Genomic DNA, 22,871 nt, shown 5'->3' with positions numbered 1-22,871 from the left:
TTGATGCAGCTCTCCATGCTACTCTATCCTGTGCAAGCCTCTTCATCTCCCAGTACCAACTGTAGCCTACATCCTTAGTGTATTCATCTCTTGGTCTCCCTCTACGATTTTTATCCTCCATGCTGCCCTCCAGTACTAAATTGGTGATACCTTGATGCTTCAGAACATGTCCTACCAACCGATCGCTTCTTCTAGTCAAGTTGTGCTACAAACTCCTCTCCTCCCCAATTTTATTCAATACCTCCCCATTAGTTATGTGATCTACCCATCTAATCTTCAGCATTCTTCTGTAGCACCACATTTCGAAACCTTCTATTCTCTTCTTGTCTAAACTATTTATCGCCCATGTTTCACTTGAATACATGGCTACACTCCATACAAATACTTTCAGAAACGACTTCCTGACACTTAAATCTATACTTGATGTCAACAAATTTCTCTTCTTCAGAAACGCTTTCCTTGCCATAGCCAGTCTACACTTTATATCCTGTCTACTTCGACCATCATCAGTTATTTTGCTCCCCAAATAGCAAAACTCCTTTACTACTTTAAGTGTCTCATTTCCTAATCTAATTCCCTCAGCATCACCCGACATAATTCGACTACATTCCATTATCCTCGTTTTGCTTTTGTTAATGTTCATCTTATACCCTCCTTTCAAGACACTGTCCATTCCGTTCAACTGCTCTTCCAAGTCCTTTGCTGTCTCTGACAGAATTTCAATGTCATCGGCAAACCTCAAAGTTATTATTTCTTCTCCATGGATTTTAATACCTACTCCGAATTTTTCTTTTGTTTCCTTTACTGCTTGCTCAATGTACAAATTGAATAGCCCCAGGGAGAGGCTACAACCCTGTCTCACTTCCTTCCCAACCACAGCTTCCCTTTCATGTCCCTCGACTCTTATAACTGTCATCTGGTTTCTGTACATATTGTAAATAGCCTTTCGCTCTCTGTATTTTACCCCTGTCACCTTCAGAATTTGAAAGAGAGTATTCCAGTCAACATTGTCAAAAGCTTTCTCTAAGTCTACAAATGCTAGAAACGTAGGTTTGCTTTCCCTTAATCTTTCTTCTAAGATAAGTCGTAAGGTCAGTATTGCCTCACGTGTTCCAACATTCTTATGGAATCCAAACTGATCTTCCCCGAGGTCGGCTTCTACCAGTTTTTCGATTCGTCTGTAAAGAATTCGTGTTAGTATTTTGCAGCTGTGGCTTATTAAACTGGTAGTCCGGTAATTTTCACATATGTCAACACCTGCTTTCTTTGGGATTGGAATTATTATATTCTTCTACAAGTGTGAGGGAATTTCGACTGTATCGTACATCTTGCTCACCAGATGGTAGAGTTTTGTTATGACTGGCTCTCCCAAGACTATCGGTAGTTCTAATGGAATGTTGTCTAATCCCAGGGCCTTGCTTCGACTTAGGTCTTTCAGTGCTCTGTCAAACTCTTCACGCAGTATCATATCTCCCATTTAATGTTCATGTACCTCCTCTTCCATTTCCATAATATTACCCTCAAGAACATCGCCCTTGTATAGACCCTTCCACCTTTCTGTTTTCCCTTCTTTGCTTAGAACTGGGTTTCCATCTGAGCTCTTGATATTCATGCAAGTGGTTCTCTTTTCTCCAAAAGTCTGTTTAATTTTCCTGTAGGCAGTATCTATCCTACCCCTCGTGAGATAAGCCTCTACATCGTTACATTTGTCCTCTAGCCATCCCTGCTTAGCCATTTTGCGCTACCTGTCGATCTCATTTTTGAGACGTTTGTATTCCTTTTTGCCTGCTTCACTACCCATTCTTCTTCTACTGTACTTCTTTCACCCATTCCTGTCAATTGTTGCCTTATCCTCTCACTGAAACTCTGTACAACCTCTGGTTTAGTCAGTTTATCCAGGTCCCATCTCCTTAAATTCCCACCTTTTTGCAAACATAGAACATCTTGGTAAAAAAATTGTAAAGTAAATGTAAAATCGCGCTTCATAGTAAACGAACTATCAAATATGCGTCGAAAAGTATTCCGTCCGTTTGTAGTTACTATACATCACGCAATCCCTACAAACTAGACAATGTCAGTTTACCATAGATTGGATGTTAGCTTTAAATCAAACTAGACTTAAACACCAATCTAAAATTACAATGTGCAATTAGTTCGTTGGACAATCACCACAATGTAAATAGAGTCACTTACGTTCTATCCGCACATTACTTAAGAATGAAGATTAAATTTATTACTGCTCGTCTGGACCATTCACTTTAAAAAAGCCATACAAAATAATGCATTTTTAACCAAAATTTTCAGTTGCACAGGAACAGGATGTTATTGTAATCTCAAATTTCAACAAATAGCCTCTATAACATTCTGGAAAAATGTAATTTGATATATAAAACGGAATCAATTTGTCTCACTTAGTTCGCTATGAGACTGCATTGTGTTGGCGGTCTATATGTAGGCCACTATAGGCAAAAATGATAGCCATCTATATAGGTACGAAGAGTACAGCAGAGACGTTTGTAGGTTTGAGTTAGAACATGAACCAATCTGTTCGAATAGTTTACATCACAGTTTGGGGAATCCCAACCCCCCCTGTTTTTTCCCTTTATTGAATTTCGCTTCCGCGCGAAGGAGGTGGGCTGGTAGCAGCTTAGTACACTGCTCTTCAGCCTACAGAATTCTTAAAACAGATGAAGAAGATAACAAACAGTAAAAGCTGGCGATAAAACGTTGACTTAAACTGTAAAACGGCAGAAAACTGTGGACAGTTAAACATAAAACAAAGGATTGGCGATGCTAATAAAATACACAGGAAGCATACAAATAAAATAGTGGACAGACAATTAGAACACACAGCGACAGGCTGGTTTCTGTTCGCAAGAGATATAACAATCACACGCAGCGACAGTATGATTTCCGTTCGCAATACTTCGGAAAAGACGCACAGGACTGAACACTCACAGGAAATACAGCACTAAAAAGTCAACACGAAGATGACACACCACAGCCAAAGATGGGGGAGTACCTGGACAGATGAGGGAAAAAAAAGGAGGGGAGGAGAGGAAAAGCGAAGGGGCGGGGGAAACGACGGATGGAGAGGAATCATAAGGGGGGGGGGGGGGGGAGAGCTGAGCAGACGCGAGATGGAATGGGGAAAGGCAGGGAGGGAAATGCAAAAGGACTCAGGGGAGTCAAGGGAGGCAGTGAGAGGATAGGAGGGGAAAAAAACAGGATGGAAGGAGGGGGGAGAGGGAGCCCATGGAATGGACAGAGGATGGGAGGGGGAGGTGAGCATCAGAGTTTATAGGAGGGATAAATGGAGGGATAGAGGGCATCATCCGGAAGGGGGAGTCTACAGAAGCCACCTTGGGAAAGGAGATGAAGGGTGTGGAGATGGAGGGTAGGGGGGACACAACAGTGGAGTGGCAGAGGGCGGCAGTTGGAGAAGAGAGGAGCAACCAGGGGATGAGGGGGATGAAGGCAGCGGGAGGTGTAGAGTATGCAGATATGTTCTAGGAATAGGAGCAGATGGGGGAAAGGGTTCAGGTCATAGAGGATCCGCGTGGGGGACAGGACTCGTATACGGAAGGCGAGGTGGAGTGAATGGCGCTCGAGGATCTGGAGGGACCGAATTTTTTTTTTTGGGGGGGGGGGGGGGGAGGGTGGATATCCAGGTGGGACTGCCATAACGGAGGATGGGACTGATTATGGATTTGGGAATCCCGAGTTCTTTCCGATCTTTTGACTGGCTGCGATCTAGTTGTTTCTGTGGGTACTATCACAACAACCTTTCTTGGATGTAACACTAAAAATTATTGAAACACAGACTGAGATATTTCTATCACGCTGATCACGTGTAACAGCCGCAACTAATAAATAAGTAAAAAATTGCAATCTTGATATATGCAATTCTCGAGCTTTCGCTCGTTCTGCGACCTAGTGGGGTCTGTTGGTACAAACTCCAAGAACAGGCATTCCCTGTAATTTAATCTCGTGATAAAAATTACAGTCGCTTTATTACAGTGTATTGCGTTTGTTCTTCATTTAATTCATGATTAACTGTCTTAATTGTATCACCTGAAGAATGCTTTGATTGTTTCATCTGAATGCTGCTTTCTTGTTTTCAAACTGATTAAAATATGGTGAAGATTTTACCTGTTATTCTAATATGGGAGCAGGGACGGTATTGCTCATTTACAACCTACATGGTAAATGGGCGGACATTTCCGGCTTTTTCTGTACCTTTACTTAAATGTTTACGTATCCATGCACACCAGTGCTGTATGAGAACTTGTAAATTTGTTCAAAGACAACAGGAGTTTGTTCAGTGGTAGGATTTAATGCTGCTTCACGAACGTTTCAAATTTATGCAGAGCTTATTATTCTAGGTAATTCGCGTCGTGCGAGTCAGATACCACTTGGCTGTCCGAACAAACGCAATTCTATATCGAACGCAGCAGCGTATCGGGAAATCTCACACACGTTAGAATGTATACAAAATCATATTGTAGACACACGAAGCTGGTAGGCCCAAGATACAAAAATCGCCAGGGCTAAGTGTTTCTAATTTAGATATTGTATTTACACACTTGCACATTGGGCATGCTTTTTTGTACGACTGGTTCATAATTTCAAAGATGCTGCGTGGAATAGATGGAGATGAAATGTCGATATTTCACTACAAGCATTCCTAAATCATTGAAAATTGGCAAAATGTATACCCAGGCAATGCTTGGTTTGTCAACTGGTATGAATGAATTCATATGAACATAACATACATCAAATTTTAATACTGAATGGGCATACTTCCCGTTCCACCTATATGTACTTTATCACGAATAAGGAGAGCGAGGAAAGCACACAGCATTTATGCAAAGCAACTGCAATCTTTGGTAATACTGGAAACTAGTCCCATTTCAGTGGCTTTCAGAGTATAGAAGTAGGTTTAAATGAATGATAAAGATCATAACCATGTCGTCAAGATAATAGAGAAATACCGTCTTTTTAATAGTGACTTCCGTTTAAATAGGTCAAATTTTTCACACATTAATAATTAAGTCCCTACAGCGTAAAAAAGAAACAGAATCGGTGAGGGTCAGGTAACGCATTAAAAATACCAGAGAAGGCCTCTAAACTACACAAGGAAACTGACTATAAGTACCAGTAAAGAATATAAACAATTATTTTACAAGGATGTAAAAAATACGAGTAAGTTGTTCCTTCGTAAAAAGTCTGATTTCATTACACTGGGGCTACTGAATACAGGATTGTGCTGTTGCTGTTTTCAGGGAAACCACTTTTAGAGGTATTATGTCGTAGGCATCTAAAGTACACAAGGGAACTGACTATAAGTACCAGTAAAAAACATAAATAATTATTTTACAACGATGTAAAAAATACAGTTAAGTTGTTCCTATGTAAAGAGCCTTATTTTATTACACTGGGATACCGAATACAGGATTCTGCTGTTGCTGTTGTCAGATGAACCAATTTCAAGCTATTATGTCGTAAGCCTCTATGTACACAAGGAAACTGACTGTAAGTACCAGTAAAAAAAAAAAAAGACATTTATTTTACAAACATGTAAAAATACAGTTAAGTTGTTCCTATGTAAAGAATCTTATTTTATTACACTACGCTACCGTATACAGGATTCTGTCGTTGCTGTTTTCAGAGGAACCACTTTTAGAGGTATTATGTCGTAGGCCGCTAAAGTACACAAGGAAACTGACTGTAAGTACCAGTAAAAAGCATAAACAGCGATGTAAAAAATACAAGTAAGTTGTTCCTATGTAAAGAGTCTTATTATATTACACTAGGCTACTGAATACAGGATTCTGCTGTTGCTCTTTTCGGAGGAACCACTTTTAGAGGTATAATGTGTAGGCTTCCAAACTACACAAGGAAACTGATTATAAGCACCAGTAAAAAACATAAACTCTTATTATACAACGATGTAAAAAATAAAAGTAAGTTGTTCCTGTGTAAAGAGTTTTATTTTATTACACTGGGCTACTGAATAGAGGATTCTGCCGTTGTTCTTTTCGGAGAAATCACCTTTAGAGATATTATGTCGTAGGCCTCTAAAGTACACAAGAAAACTGACTATAAGTACCAGTAAAAAACATAAACATTTATTTTACAACGATGTAAACAATACAAGTAAGGTGTTCCTATGTAAAGAGTCTTATTTTATTACACTGGGCTACTGAATACACGATTCTGCTGTTGCTCTTTTCGGAGGAACCACTTTTAGAGGTATTATGTCGTAGGCATCTAAAGTACACAAGGGAAATGACTGTAAGTAGCAGTAAAGAAACATAAACATATATTTTACAACGATGTAAAGAATAGAATAAGTTTTTCCCACGTAAAGAGTCTGATTTCATTATGCTGGGGCTACTGAATACAGGATTCTGCTGTTGCTGTTGTCGGAGGGACCACTTTCTGAGTTTTTGTGTTGTAGGTTTTTACCACATTCCAGAGGTTACAAACGCAGAGGTTCTCCATTTCAAGGGATGTCTGTCTTCCTTCCACCGGTTCCTCCACAGGAAGTATACATCATTAGTCCAATATTAACGATTGAGAGATGCAAGTCCCCATTTAACAATGTAGATGAAACGGTATAGCCCCTGTCGGCATTATACAGCTTGAAACTTCCTGGCAGATTAAAACTGTCTCGGTCGGGCACACAGTTTTAATCTGCCAGGAAGTTTCATATCAGCGCACACTCCGCTACAGAGTGAAAATCTCATTCTGGATTATACAGCTTGCTGTATCTCTGAGGGTGCTAAAATACCATCTATATTCGCCTGAGTTATCAAGTTGGTTGGCTGGACTGGTCATGGTGTGGACAAGATTCAACACTCTTCTCAGATGATATGTCCACCAACGAGCGTCCTTTGGTTTCAGGAATGAAGAACCACACGAAGATAATCCCTAGGAAAGAGCACGCCGCGAAAAACCAGAAAGGTATAAAAGCGCCGTAGGCGTCGGTGACCACCTGGAACAACTTGGTGTCGCTGAAGCCGAACACCGCCACCAAGACGTAGACGGAGGAGGAGGCCAGCACTCGAAGCGAGGGCGGCACCAGCTCGTTGGGCATCACCCACAGCAGAGAGTTCAAGCCCATGCCTAAGGACACCTGAAACAGGAATCACCGTGCACCTTTCGTCAACTTAGTACTACCGAACAGTTCAGTTTTCGCATACAGAACTAGCCGAGCATTCTGCACTCACAAAGCACGCTATGTTGTTGATTTCAGGTCTGGAGCGCACAAAATTTCTTACAATTAGTTTTCTGAATAAATTCCTTTAAATGGTGAAGTTACTACTGTTTTAAAATTTGTTAGCGTCATTTTTTAGAAATATACGAGCTCATACATCCTGGCTGAGTAGCCTTTTTACGGTTTTGGAAGAAGGTGAATTCATCGTCAATGCTGCAAACAGCCTAGGTCAACGTTCGATAACGTTTCATCTCCAGAAAAGCCTTTTTGTACACTAAAGAGCTAAAGAAAGTGGTGTATGCAACCGTATTCAAATACAGAGATATGTAAACAGTCATAATACGTCGCTGTGGTCGGCAACGCCTATATAAGACAAGTGTCAGGCGCAGTTGTTAGATCGGTTGCTGCTGCTACAATGGCAAGTTATCAAGTTTTAAGTGAGTCTGGACGTGGTGTTATAGTCTGCGCACGAGCTTCTCCGCGGTAGCAATAAAGTAGGGATTTTCCTGTACGACCATTTCACGAGTGTACAGTGAATATCAGGAATCCGGTAAAACAACAAATCTCCGACATCGCTGCGACCGGAAGAAGATCGTGCAAGAATGGGACCGATGTCGACTGAAGAGAATCGTTCAACTTGACAGAAGTGCAAGTCTTCCGGACATTGCTTCGGATTTCAATGCTGAACCATCAACAAGTGTCATCATGCGAACCATTGAATGACACATCATAGATATGGTCTTTCGGTGCCGAAGGCCGATTCGTGTACACTTGATGACAGCACGACACAGAGCTTTACGCCTTGCCTGGGCCCGTCAACTCGGACGCTCGACTACTGATGACTGGAAACATGTTGCCTGATTGGACGAGCCTCGTTTAAAATTGTATCGCGCGGATGCACGTTTACGGATATGGATGGTTCAAATGGCTCAGAGCACTATGGGACTTAACATCTATGGTCATCAGTCCCCTAGAACTTAGAACTACTTAAACCTAACTAACCTAAGGACAGCACACAACACCCAGTCATCACGAGGCAGAGAAAATCCCTGACCCCGCCGGGAATCGAACCCGGGAACCCGGTCGTCGGAAGCTAGAACGCTACCGCACGACCACGAGCTGCGGACTTACGGATATGGAGACCACCCAATGAATCTATGGACCCTGCATATCAGGATGGGTCTGTTATGCTGGTGGAGGCTCTGTAATGGTGTGGGACGTGTGCAGTTGCAGTGATGTTGGATCCCTGATACATCTAGACAGGTGACATAGTCGTAAGCATCCTGTCTGATCATCTGCATCCATCCATGTCCATTGTGCATTCCGACGGACATGAGCAATTGAAGTAGAACAATGAGACACCCCACACGTCCAGAATTGCTACAGTGTGACTCCAGGAACACTCTTCTGAGTTGAACACTTCCACTGGCCACAAAACTCACCACAAATGAACATTATTGGGCATATCTATGATGCCTTGCAACGTGCTGTTGAAAAGAGATCTCCACTCCCTCGTAGTCTTCCGGGTTCATGGAAAGCCCTGCAGGATTCATAGTGTCGGTTCTTTCCAGAACTATTTCAGACATTGGTTGAGTTCATGCTACGTCGTGTTGCGGCACTTCTTCGTACTCACTGGGGAGGGTGGGGAGGGGGGGAGGAGGAGGGGGGCACACGATATTAGGCAGGTGTATCAGTTTCTTAGGGTCGTCAGTGTAAAATAGACTAGCAATAAACTGTTCTCAGATATTGATGTAGACAGATAAATTATATAAAATGAAGGAGCACCTAAAGATGGGCTTCCAAGGCTCCAAACCCGTCGTTTATTGAAATAAAAACTACGATTTGTAACTGAAGGCATTTTTTTAAAGTGATGCTTCAGCAAACGTTTAAATGGGCCGTTGTGTTACGACTATGGTCGAGTGGTCAAACAGAAGTACTCGTACATGGATTCTGTAGAGCATCGTAGTGCATTTTCTTGTATGTGGTTGGCTGATTTGGTGGATTACAAAGACAAAAGAAAGGAAATTATCTTTAGTTTCTTATAAATAAATGCGTCCTGGAAACAACAATGGAAGCGCGTACAAAATTACAACCCTTTTTTCGCACCTCAAAGGAATACCTGTCGAAGAAGGGGAGTGATTGTGGGCCCTTGATATGATGAAGACTTCCCGGTTCCTCTACTAGCCAATTTGATACATAAGTATGCTGCGTCGATGAAGGAGAATAAAACGACATTAATATCGTGTTTGTCACTGAAACAGCTGTTCCTTCTGTTGCGTGATTACTGCAAAGTAATATGTTTGGCGTCCAAAGCCTCCAAAGAGTGCGGAAAATTCTACTTCAATTAAGAATCTCACCCTGTACAGAACCTCTCTTCTGTAGAGATGTGAGGTTGAAGCCAAACGATTATATTTTTAAAAGAACCCTCGTTGGTCACCACACTCCCCTCCATATACGTAAAGGGAAATGTGTTATCCTTTTAGTCCTTGTATTCCATATACCTCAACGGTGTTGAGGTATTCAAAGATAAACACATAGTTGCATATTTTTGGACTACTAAGCGTCAACGTTCTGTATCAAATAAGTATTTCAAATTTTGTTGGATGTTGTTGACTTTTACTGACATCATACTTTTCAAAACGATAGTGATGTCACTGATGTGTAATTAGGGTCCTAAACCTGGAAGTATTGAATATGACATTTATTGGGAAAGCCCTATGTTCAGTGTTAAATTTAACTGGAAAATTTAAAACTTTTGTGTAATCTGGTAGAAGACTTTATTAAAACAATAAAAGCTGCCTATATTGCAATATTTTCAAATAATGAATACAATGAACCCCATGTCCCCGCCGCTCCGCTGGTATAGGAGAGTTAATGGAATTTTCGAGGGTTTCCAGCAGTGCCTCGAAAACTTCTGAGACGTTGTTAGATTTCGATGCAGTGCTGAAATGGAATATCAAACGACAGTAATGTTCCCCAGTAGCAATAATTCGAAATGTCAATTGCCTCTGGTAGCGCGATTGAGTAGTTTCTATTTTCCTTTGCTATATTTGGCCCAACGTGATGAAGTATTACTCTAAAACCGTGAGTACAGGTAAAGAGAATACTACTTGCCATCATATCTCTTCCGCTACACTCGCACATGCATTACATAGAAGGTAATAACTATCCCAGTAATTTTGCTGCTTTCTACAATTTTTCGTTAGTCCCAAAATGTAGCGGCTGCGGCGACAGTTACTATTAAGAAACTGGACATATTGACCACTGGAATAGCGTGCACGGTTCTCTCTAGGTGTGCATGGACTCAAGAGACAAACACAGGCAGACGGCGACTAGGAGCGAGGCGGACAAGTATAAACGCTCCTTAACACCGTCATTTGGCCGCCAAATAAAATCAAAGACATGGTGCGTACTTTGAATTACAGTCATGACCTCCGAGTTCAAGGTGTTTACAGTATTCGACGGGAACTTTTCGGTATGCATGTGGGGCTATCTGTGCGAACAGTTTCTCAGCCCATTACCACACTTCAAGTATAGAAATCTAGGAAAAAATCTCTTGCTGCTGAACACAACTTAACGAATAAATATAGGACCTTGTGTCAGCAGGTACAGAGTCTAACCAGCGCTTGAAATTACTGGTATCCAAACATTAAGAAACTGCGAAACATAGAATGTGTGTTAACAAATTTTACTGGAATACGCGCATCACAGGTATCAACGTCCTAAAACCTGCAGATGAAACCGAATGACTGCATGAGATTAATGTCGCGTATAATACAAGGGTGTTCAGTAAGTAACACAACGCAATTTTTCTCGGCCATTTTCGGTTACAAAAATGGGGAATTTGTTGTGGGACATAATAAAATATTCCTGCTTCAAACCATGCAGTTTCAAGAAGTTCGAAAGGGGCTGCGCTACACATAGCCTTGAAAATGGCGTTTGGAACGACGGTACGTTCCACGCAAACAGCTGTTACAGAGTTTCTTTTGGCGGAAACCCACAGCATCGCAGATAATCATAGGCCTTGCAGAATGTCCACGGACTCCCGACAGTGAACAAAAGCATGATGAGTCGTTGGGTGGGGCGTCTGTCATCATCGCAACAAGGTCGGACTAACCTGTTCGATCTCCCAGGTGCCGGTCGGCCACACACGGCTGTCACTCCTGCAATGCTGGAACATGTGGACACTCTGATCGACGGATCGCAACCAAACACCTTGCTGCTTAACTGGATGCGTCTTTGATAGTGCTGACACAATCAAAGGACTGTGCCTACAGGTTTCTCCGCCGCCTAACAGGAGGCCATAAACAGAACGAAGGATGTATTCTGTGGAAACCAGTACGTGGATATGGGGAGGTTATTGACGCAGTTAGACGTTGACTCCGTCGTCGACCGGTAGTGTGGTACTATGCGGGAATAGAGGCCCTCCAAGTAAGGTGGAGTAAGGAAATGAATGGAGATTATGTTGAAAACAGGGTTTTGTAGCCAAATGAGCGGAGAATAATGTGACATATTGGAATCTTGGATAAAACCAACTTGCTTTCAGAAAAAATATTTCTTTTTGAAAGCCTCTCGTACATACTGGTGGCAACAGAAGCTCTGCGAGTGGTGAATCATCTCCTAGGCTTCTAGGAGGTATAGAGGGGTTCGGTACACAAAGTTTTAATAAGGATTCCACGTCCGCAAATGTGCCGTTTGAAATAAAATAAGGTTGATTATAGGAACACTTTGAAATCTCCCAATTCTCAGTTATACTGGGAAAAGGGCGCAGACGTCAGTTCCTTTTGTAATGATGACCTCACGTACAATTTTCGTCCGATTACAACGACGCCACGTTGGACTCGCACTCGGAGAGAACGGCCATCCACACTTAGGTTTTCCTCGATGTCCCTAACTCATGCTAGGTAAATGCCGGAGTGGTTTCTTTGAAACGGCTCAATCGATTTCCAACACGAGAGAGTGAAACATTTAGAACGTATGTTCCGTCTCTAACGCCCCGACGTCGTCGGGATTTCAAACTCTAGTCTTCCATCCTTTTTTCTCAACTACGGCTTACAGAAACTGGTACGTTCGTAGCTAGGAGGGTAGACTGTGATGCTCCTTGGACAAGCAGCATCATCGACTTTGAAGAGGATGTCCTTCGTCACCTAGAAGTGAATCTGCCGACAAGTACTCGAACCATTGCCCACGCCGTGGGTTTCTGTGTGGCAAAGACGTAAAAACTCTTTTTCTCTGTTGTATGCACACTATGAAGCAGGTGATTTGAAAGTAACTTGATCGTTAAACTTATTTTACTTCCAAACGGTACATTTTCAGACATGGATCTCTTATTGAAACTGTTACACAAAGCAACGTCTGTATCTCCTAGAAGCCTCTGATAGGAACTGTGAAACACCCTTTATAAAGGGTGTTTCACAATTCCTGTATACATACTGTCCCAGGAAGAATGGTCAGTATTAATGGATATGGCAGCAAAGACCATTCGAAGCAAAAAAGTCAAGTAAACAAGGGCTATAAAATGCATTCCTTAACAGGTGTCAGCATGTTTTCGTCTTCAGTAGTGTGAAGCAAAGCTCCTCTATTGCAATCACTTTTATTTCTATGTTTTGGGAGGTGGCAGTATGAATTAAAATAGGAAAAAATATCCAATAAATGTGAGTTCTACACCGTACATCTGTTAGGACATGGAAACCTTCGCTACTGTGAAAGACAGCTCTTCTACTGAACAAGGGGCCATAGCTGTTAAGATATGCAGTTTAGAGACCATGTTCACTACACTTGTAGCTTCTAATGATCGTTGCTCTCATACCCGTGAATCCTTCTGGGACACACTGTGTATACAGATCGAAAACAAATTCAGGCAATCTGACCCCTCATCGCAATTCCTTGCATATTAACAACACAAAAAATTTTGTAACAGAAACTCGCCCCATGCACATTTTCGATAAAAAATTATGATCAAGAAGAGGCACTTTCGCAGCACTATAACTGCATGTCCGGTACGTATTTTCATTCAATATCTTGTACTTATTCTGCCCAGTCAGTGCAGTAGGTAGAGTTAAGAGCTAGAATACTCGAGTACGAGTGTTCGAGTCAATGTCTAGGTACAATTTTTTATTTTCTAATTTCAGATTGCGTGCTAAGGCATCTCGACTACTGTGCAACAATGTATCCGTCTTAAACAAAACAAATGGAATGATTTAATACTAACACGCAAATGACAGCACAGTCTTTCCTATTACTTCATTTTTTTAAATTCGTTTTTAGTTTAAACGATTACTTTGTTCACTTCCACACACAAAACGACTACCCGTTTCCCGGTCCGTTGTCAGAATAGCTTCCGTTTTCTTGAGTCACTCTGCGAGGTGCGAGTGTACCACAGGAGTATGGTATAAATTTCCTATTTTTTATGATCTGTGTAATAGATAGGGTGAATAACATCGGAAACCAGTACTATGTGACCTCATAACGAAACACGATTACCCATGTATTACATACAACCCTGTGCAAACACTTAATTGAAAGTGGGTTCCACAGCACAAATGAAATAATATACATTTAAGCACTGTTAAAGTTAGCGCACCTGGCTGTCTTGTTATCAGGAAAGATTATAAATGACACAGTAAAATACCCTCGACAGGTGACAGGCGATCCCGTCTGGGTGATAGTTTACCATTTAAAGGTTTTAATATGCATCAAGTAAATTTATAAACAGTTGATTCAGTAGAAAGGCCCTTTTAAAATCCATACTGTGATTTGCTATTTCCCTTTACTACTGGTACGGGCAGCAGCTGTTAAACTGGAACAACCCCGACCAACAAACAGACTTACAGCACACAACACAGCTCGTACTAGTGGAATACGTATTGCATTCCTATCACAAAAAAATGTCCAAGTACTGGGATCGACAGAGTTTGAGCCCCGAATTCTCCTCTGCTGATGGATTATCAATCGCATGCTGTTGTGCTGAACTTTCAACAGTTTGTATAGTTCTCGGATGAGGCCTCATTCACCCGTGATGAATTTCCAACAACCGCAACTACTATTTCTGGAGTGAGGACAATCACCACATCGGTGACCACCAGTAACGAGTCTGTGTCACCGTATGGACGAGCACGTCGAAGATCACCTGATAGTACCTTAGTAGGTGTAGAACAATGAATTCGGAATTTGGCTGCACTAATTACACGTCTGTTGTTTGATTATTCAAAATAATCTCCATTGCTATTTATACATTTCTCTCACCTCTGCGGACGGCTATGAATCCCACGCCAGAATCACAGTTCTTCTGAAGCGAACCAATCAGCGAGCCATTTCGTACATTTTCATACGAACTGAAGCGTTGTTCAGTGAGAGCGTTCTCCAATGATTCAAATAGATGATAATCGGGCGGAGCCAAGTCTGGAGAATAAGCTTTATGCTCTAGTATTTCTCAACTGAACTCCTGAATCTTTTCCTTGACGCGTTTTGCTGTGTGTGATGGGGCGTTATCGTGGAACAATACGACTTTGTTTTGCCTTTTTCCATATTACGATCTTTTTCTCGTAATCTACAATTTAAATCGATCATTTGGTGTTGGTAGCGATCAGTGTTAACGATTTCACCAGGTCATAGCAGCTCATAATATGTGACGCCCTCCTCATTCCACCAAACACAGAGCATTGTCTCCTTTGCAAACCAATTTGGTTTTGGAGTGGACGTCAATGCCCTGTCTGGATTCACCCATGATTTACGACGCTTATGGTTCTCAAAATATATCCATCTTTCATCGCCTGTCACTACTCGATGGAGAAACCGCTTTTTTGTATCTGGCGAGCAGCATTTCACAAGTGGTCTTTCGATTTCGATTTGTTTGCTGTCATTTATTCAGTTATTGTGGAACCAATTTTCCCACCTTTTGCACCGTTCCCATAGCTTTCAAAAGAAGAGAAAGGGCTTTCTGCGTCACATTCAATTGTTCTGCAAGTTCCTCTTGAGTCTGAGTATCATCTTCATCGAATAAGGCCTGTATTCGTTGTCTTCGAACTTTTTCAATGGTTTCCAGCCCTCGTCGTTTCTCACATCAAAATCACCACTTTTGTATTTTTCGACCAACTCGAAACACTGTGCTTTCCCAGGAGCATGTTCGCCGAAAGCTTCTACAAGCATTCAGTGGGATCCTGCAGCTGAATTCTTCAAATGATAACAGAAAACCAATGCTGTCCGCAAATCGTAGTTAGTAGGCACAAAACTCGACATGTTTACGGGTTTGAAAGAGACGCCGATCTATGGACCTGGGGTTACTGTGTGTTGACATTCGTAGTCAGCCATTACAGGTAGCAGATGGCACTGCAGACGCGGTCTCACGGGCCCTACGCTGACGGCTAGCACCATTTGTAGGGAAATTCCGGCTTCATACTTCTACACTTGGTATTTTCTGTCCCTCGTTTCACTAGACCATTTTACCTGGTGTTGCAGAGAGATGTACTGTCCCTCCTCTTAGGGACTGTACCCTTTGTTGTCCTCAGAAGGATGTGAGGTCAACGCGACAGTGCACCACCCTAATTCGATGTTAATATCTGTGAGCAGCTGAAAAAGAAGTACCTTCATTGTAGGATTGGAATAGTACCTCCTGTCCCAAGGCCAGAGCAATCGTCGTATCTGACACCTTGGACTTTTTACTCTGAGGTTATGTCAAAGCGGTAGAGTATGAAACCTCGCAGGAACCTGCTTGCTGGGTTCCAGTCTGCCTGTCTCCTGGGACGATAGACACCACGCGCTTTTGAGAAAGTGCGGCGGAATTTTAGGCTCCGTTGCCATGCATGCATTGAGACTGGGAATCGTCGCTTTAACAGTTACTATGAGCTACATTGTCATTACGCGTTGTAAACTTTGTATGTCGATAACACAATAAATATGCGTTTCCAATTATTGGTTCCCCGTCTAAATATAATCGGTTGTGGGCTCACTAACACCTGTCTGTTTTAGACCCAAAAAGTTTGAGACTCACTGTATACACTGATGAGACCGAACATTCTGACCACCTGCTTAACTGCTTGTTGGTCTGACTTTGAAGTGCAGTGACTTAGTGATTCTGCTTGGCATGGATTTGATAAGCATCGTCAGGTTTCGCGTGGGTGTGTTGCACCAGAAGTCTATGCATAGGTCAAGCAAGCCGGTGGCTGGTAGGTGCAAAGCTGGCGTCCTATGACTTCCCAGATGCGTTCCGTAAGGTTTAACTGTAGCCGAATTTTCTTGCCGAGACATCCACATCCGTCTCCTAGCATGTTCCTCAAGCCATTGTAAGACGATTCTGGTTTTGTGATACGACCAGTTATCCTGCTGCAAGCTGCCGTCGCCGTCTGGGAAGTCATCAAGCATGAAGGGACGCAAGTGGGCCGCAATGACGTTCGCGTTGTTCACGTTTATTGTGGTGCCTTCGATGACTGCCAAAGGTCTGACGGAAGACAAATGAATGTTTCTGTAGTGTAATACAGCCCCACTGTCCTGAATCTATGGCACGGTGAATGTTTCGAGCAATTACCCATATGGAAGACAGAGTATGCGGAGACGATCATCGATCTAGGGTAACAAAAATTCATCCGACCAGGCGAAACGCTTAGATTGATCCCGTACCCACTGCTATTGTAACTGTCGTTGTCGTTGAATCAACATGGGAGCATGTAGCAGTCGTCTCCTGCGTTGTCCAATGTTCGACGTACATTTACCGATATGCTATGGAAACTTGTGCCTGCTCAAGTATTGTGCTCCTTCCTTAGATCTGGCACCTAATGCCACTTGTCAAGCTCTACGTAGCGGAAGAGCGTCAGACTTATAAGTTCTGTGATTATGATTATGATGCGCATGTGCAACGCCTTGAACATTACGATTTCAGTCACTTTCCATGGATGTTCACAACAGTAGCACGCGAGCAGCCGGCCAGGTTCGTCGTATGCGAGATGCTCGTTTCCTCGCACCGAGCCATAATAACCTGCCCTTAACCAAAGTTACTGATTTCGGTGGATTTCCCAACTATCCTCCTGCATCAGCCTTAGAATGGTTCCCCACCCGTCTCTGCTCCGCTTGTTATACTTTCCTCACCCCGTCACTTGCCTGCAACGCCAGCAGGTAGTATTCTGCGTCCGTGGACAATAGTCCCATTACTTTGGCGCAACAGTCCATATCTCAGTAAGATACCATGGATATTTTAATTCACACGAAAGCTAACCAACGGTCGTTCTTTCCGCGTACTTTTCGCGACTGGATCCGGAAATTGGGTACATGAAGTATCCTTCGCCACACACCATATGAGGCTTGCTATACACAGACGTTGTAATGATACCTTGTAATTCAATGTGCCATGCAGTATTCGGGCTGCCTCGACGACGCACGGGAAGGGTAATTTATCATTTATTTTGGTATTAGTTAATGTTGTATAGCAGTAATAACTTTAATTGGCAGAAAGTGCCTATAACATTTTGCACATGTTTCTTTCGGTACATGAGTGACGCGACATCTGAGTGGGAGCGATACCAGCTTTTCATAGTACAAAAAGAGTATACTTCGCCGAATAAGATTTTTCTAGGGTCGGTGGCTGTGCATCGGGAGAACACACTGAATATAAATGTTATATTTATGGTTATAAAAATGTATAAGTAAAAGAAAATGTTGTACATCATGGGAAACAATGTATCTGTATTCAGCTTTGAGCCACGAAAATATTTACTTCAAGTTTAACAATACGTAGCACATCTTGTAATCAGCGACTTCTTTTGTGACCTACACTGTTTACGGTGTTGAGGTGTTTTATGGGTGTCGATAGCCGTCTGAATATTTGTTACTTTTGGGCAATCCTGAATATTGTAACCAGCACTAATTAATCGGAGAAAGTCAAGTGCCGTTGAAAATGCGAAGTTATCAGTATCTTTGAATAACAGATACCACGATAAAAGTCAACACCGACTATTAATGGATATTTTTCAGACTGGAAGAAGGCAATAATTGCCCTAATTTCCAAGGTTATACAACCTCTTGATAGTGCCAATGCTTGATGTGAAAACAAGCTCTGTAAATGTTAATACAAAAAAAAATCTGGAATCTGCTTATGTAAATTCAGAGAGTGGTGCTAACAGTAGTGAAGCAGTCGATGGTTACAATGTCAACTGTGACCATATTACGTGGAATCGCGGAATGGGAAGTTTGAAATTTACGTCTCGTTAACTGCCGAATTATGCGGGTAATTACAATTTTCGGATAAACAGTGAAGTGCCATCCGTAGCGAGGTAGTTGTTTGACACTGGAGCAGCGCCACTGAGATCACTCAGTTACTCCTCTTTCGCTGCGCTACTTTATTGCGTGAGCCGCGCATAAGCACTGCAACGTAGAAGGGCAGTCTCCGAGTACACGAAACCTCATACATGAAAACAGGATCTCTAACCTCACCGTCATTTCCGCTTCAATGATGGCTGTTCGAATGATCCACACGTGTGTAATACAGGTACCAAGCGAAGAAACCTATATTTGCGAGGGTTTGTTCTAAGGTACGAGGGCTATTTGTAAAGTAAGGAGCAATCAGTCGCGACATCGAAATCACATTGTTGAAACAATTAGCTACAGCTTTGAGCTACTTCCGTACATAGTCGCCACTCCGACTTAACATAGACATCTGTCGTAGCGCTGTGACAACCTTCTAATACCCTCGTAATAGAAGCCAGTCCCCTGTGCTTTCTGACAATTTTCTAAGCTGGACTGCAGGTCGTTGTCTGTGCCAAAATGTTGTGTTCATAGTCAGTGGGTGTTCTGAGCAGAGATGAAACTCACAGGGAGCAAAGTTCGGTCTGTAAGGTGGGTGTTCACTCCCCATCGAAAACGCTGCAGGAGCGCCCTCATTGCTGCTACACTATGAGGCCAAGAACCGTCACCAATAAGGAACTGCTTGACAGTTACATTATGTGAGGTCGCACGAAATCAGGCGAGATCTCTGGACATAAACCTACACTTGGCGGGAGACAGTTTTCTGTGCATCTATACGTGCTCACTCTGCGCTCAGAACTAAGAAGAACGACGTGACGCTATCACGAGGCACTGACCAAAACTTCTGTGCAAAGCTTCAACGGATTACCACTGTGGTTGCCATCTAACGGTCGATTGTTCCCTACTTTCCGATAGCTCTCTTATCAATCACCACTTCTAAAAAATAAATTTAACGAAATTAATTTCTCGTTCGTTTGCTGGTACATTCCTGCAGTCCTGGTACTTAATGAAAACTCCATGCTACCGTATCGTACCCCACCGCTAGAGGAGCAAAGGGAAAACTTTGTAGCCCTTGATAAAATGTAGATGTACTAAATCATTCTGTTTTTGTGGTGTCACGTATCAATAGCACCCCACGGCCGTCGCGGAATTGGCAACGGAATTGCAAGTTTCCGTCTGACGCCAATAGTGGTCGCGAGCGATCTGGAGGACCCAATGGTGTGCTCCCACTGAGCCACGCCTCCACTTGCTGTGCACTACGAGTACCCACAGACACATGGCCCACTTGCTCTTGGAGCTTCATGATTAGTAGAGCGGTGCATCCTAGTTGCTGTTGTATCAGCTGGACTCTCTTTCCAGCTGTATTATTTGTAATGAGACTTCGTTCGTTTGGAAGAATACAAGTTAAGTAAATTATCCGTTTACTGTCTGCTAATCATTTCTACTCCTGTCCAGCTTCCTTACGCCGACAGTTGCCTCACCACTCTGAAGTCCGTCTGTCCTTGCCATTGTGTACGAAATTGTACACAACAGTTTTGGTTTCTCTAGTGCCATGGAAGGATACTGTGGCGTGGATATTTCAAGGAGGGCTACACCTGTGTACGTCTTTCTCGTGCAAGGCAGGAATTTTACCTCCTATTGGGTCTTCTCATGCAAGGTAGGTACGCTAGTTAAATTTTCCGTTCCTTTCTTTCACACTTCGTTGTTAGTACAGGGCTCCATCCCTACTAATGACGAACTGAAAACAAAAGCACTCAGATATGAGGAAAGGCTAACGTTAGTTACTTACAAAAAAGACAATAAGACTGGCAAGAGGCAGCCAGAAGATATCGTCTGTGGCGCCCTCGCTGGCGTAGATGCTGAGGAAGAAGTAGACGCCGAGGGATGTAGTGGCGACGCAGCAGCCACATAAGGAGAACAGCAGCAGTGGCTTCCTACCCAGTCGGTCCACCACGAGGGAGAACACAAAACAGGACAGCACCATGCTGCTGGAGACGCCGATGGCCGAAAGCTCCGGGTCCAGCGAGCTGTTACTCTCCACCAGGATATGCAGCGTGTTGGCATTGATGGCGTCCATGCCGCTCAGCACCACGAACATCGTGAAGACCATTGATAGCTGTTACCATAAAGATGAATGTTATAAAAAGAGATTTTAAGGGACATATCTTGACATCTATAAGTAAAATGAACTTCATTAGCCACAGAAAAATTGTAAAAATGAAGATACATTCAGAAGTCACATACCGGATTAGTTTTCGATGTGTGTGGTAAGTATACTTGCAGGTCTTTAACTGTCACCTCTAAGAGACAGAGCTGTGCCTATTAGGGTTATTCCTTCTTTAGATGATCATCCTTCAATATCACACATTTTTCTTAACGATGGATAACGTAGTCTCCTTTGAAGGAAACAGCTAGAAAATCGCAACACTGTCACTCTGGAAATGCTTGCCACGCAATTGCTTCTTCATCGTAGGAAAGAGGAAGAAGTAACTGGAAACAACATGTGTGCCTTGATCTCGAGCTGGGGCGTTGTAAGGCGCGAGCACTCGATTATCTTTCCGTGATGCTTCGTCTTGACAGCCTCATGCAACATCATTAGGTTATTTCGGTAGTATGCTCCACTGACTGCCCATGTGAGCACGGCGGCCTTTCAGTCCCAAAATACATTCAGCGTCCTCCTGGCCGGTGATGTTTATGTCTTTACCCTATACGGCTCCGGTGAATCCACACATTTTCACGGATTGCTTTGCTCCTTTGTTTATTACTCAATGTAATACATCTCGTTCTCATCCATGGATCCATGGTGACTAGACGGCTAAAGAATTAATCTAGATGACACAGCTGCTCCGAATTTTGTTATTTATTAAATGAATGAAATGGTCGTATGGCATTCATGGCTGCGAGTCCCTACCTGGGGAAGTTCGGCCAACGAGCTGCAAGTCTTTTGAGTTGACGCTACTCTGGGCAATCTGCATGTCGATGATGATGAAATGATGAGGACAACACAATACCCAGACCTAAAGTGGAAAAAATCTCCGACCCGGCTGGGAATCGAACCTGGGGCTACTGCTTGGCAGTCGCATATGTTGGCAGTTCATTTAAGGAGACGACCTCTTCATTGTGTTCTCGATACCGGTTGAGGTGTAAAATGCCGTATTCCCTGCTTCACTGGAGTAAGTTTCAACGTTCTGCCCCTAAAGGCCTCTGAACCTTTAGCTCTAATATAGCAGTGTGTAACATATTATAAGCATGTCGGTGAGTGGAAAACGGCGTGCTCTAGTCGAGTTTCTAACTATAGCAAATATCCTCCAATTGAAACCCGAAGAAGAATGAAATCGGCACGAGCATTTCGGAAACTGCACGATTTGTCGGGTGGTCAGGGAGCGCTGTGGTGAGTCTTCAACACTCGACCAAACCAAGGTGAAACCACGTCCAGGCGTCGTGGGGGTGGGCGACCACCCCTCATTACCCAAGTCGGACGTTGTACTTTGGGAAGACTGGTAAAACAGGACGGGCGGCGAACTGTGGCGAAATTAACATCAGACTTTAATGCTGCACAAAGTGCAAGTGTGTCTGAACACACAGTGCACCGAACACTCCTAACGATGAGACTCCTCGGCCGACGACCCACGCATGTGCCAATGCTAACACGACGACATCGGCAACTATTCCTATTCTGGTAAAATTACGCCCAGATGTGCGACTGTAGGAGCAACAAGAATAATACGCTTTTACACTGTATTCACCTTATTTTATATTACACTATTATTCGTTACAAAAATCAAATTAAACATATCATTCATACCAACTAGAAACGTTAAAATTAGCTTATAACCACCTCGTTATGTAATTACGGCAGCAGAATTCAATTTCGCAAGCATAGTATTTCCTGCATTGGTAACGTCTGATTGTGCAACATCGACTAAAAGCCTCTAAGAAAGTCTTCCGACTTTTATACCCTAACGTCATGTAAGTTGTGCAGAATGGGTTCCCCGAATTTTTTTACCTCATGCGTGAATGCCTGCGCATGCACATTCTAATCTTGTTCGAAAACTGGCGTGTTCAGACAGGGTAGCCCTCTTCCTTCTCTTCCTCATTTCCAGGGAACATGATCACGAAAAGCCGGCCGAATTGGCCGTGCGGTTAAAGGCGCTGCAGTCCGGAACCGCAAGACCGCTACGGTCGCAGGTTCGAATCCTGCCTCGGGCATGGATGTTTGTGATGTCCTTAGGTTAGTTAGGTTTAACTAGTTCTAAGTTCTAGGGGACTAATGACCTCAGCAGTTGAGTCCCATAGTGCTCAGAGCCATTTGAACCATGATCACGAAAGTGTGTGTGTGCACTCACATTACCTCAACCCCGCGAGAAAAAGGTGACGTTGAGCATTAAATTTTAAAATTAATGGTAGGAAACTGGAT

At 42.9% G+C, this 22,871-nt stretch overlaps 1 protein-coding gene across 1 annotated transcript in view; it reads right to left on the bottom strand.

The window, feature by feature from the left end:
- Positions 1–6,785: 6,785 nt before the first annotated feature.
- LOC126481932 (facilitated trehalose transporter Tret1-like) overlaps positions 6,786–22,871 on the bottom strand; it is a 60,821-nt gene continuing 44,735 nt past the window's right edge. The window contains exons 4-5 of the mRNA XM_050105892.1: positions 20,244–20,570; positions 6,786–7,141 (exon numbers count right to left, since the gene is read on the bottom strand). Of these exons, the coding sequence (XP_049961849.1) occupies positions 6,818–7,141; positions 20,244–20,570 (651 nt within the window). The 3' untranslated portion in view covers positions 6,786–6,817. The remainder of the gene's footprint in view (positions 7,142–20,243; positions 20,571–22,871) is intronic.

Source organism: Schistocerca serialis, chromosome 5 (genome assembly GCF_023864345.2).
Source record: "Schistocerca serialis cubense isolate TAMUIC-IGC-003099 chromosome 5, iqSchSeri2.2, whole genome shotgun sequence".
Classification (NCBI taxonomy): Eukaryota; Metazoa; Arthropoda; class Insecta; order Orthoptera; family Acrididae; genus Schistocerca; species Schistocerca serialis.
The sequence above is the reverse complement of the archived record's forward strand: the minus strand, read 5'-3'. Positions and strand labels throughout refer to the sequence as shown.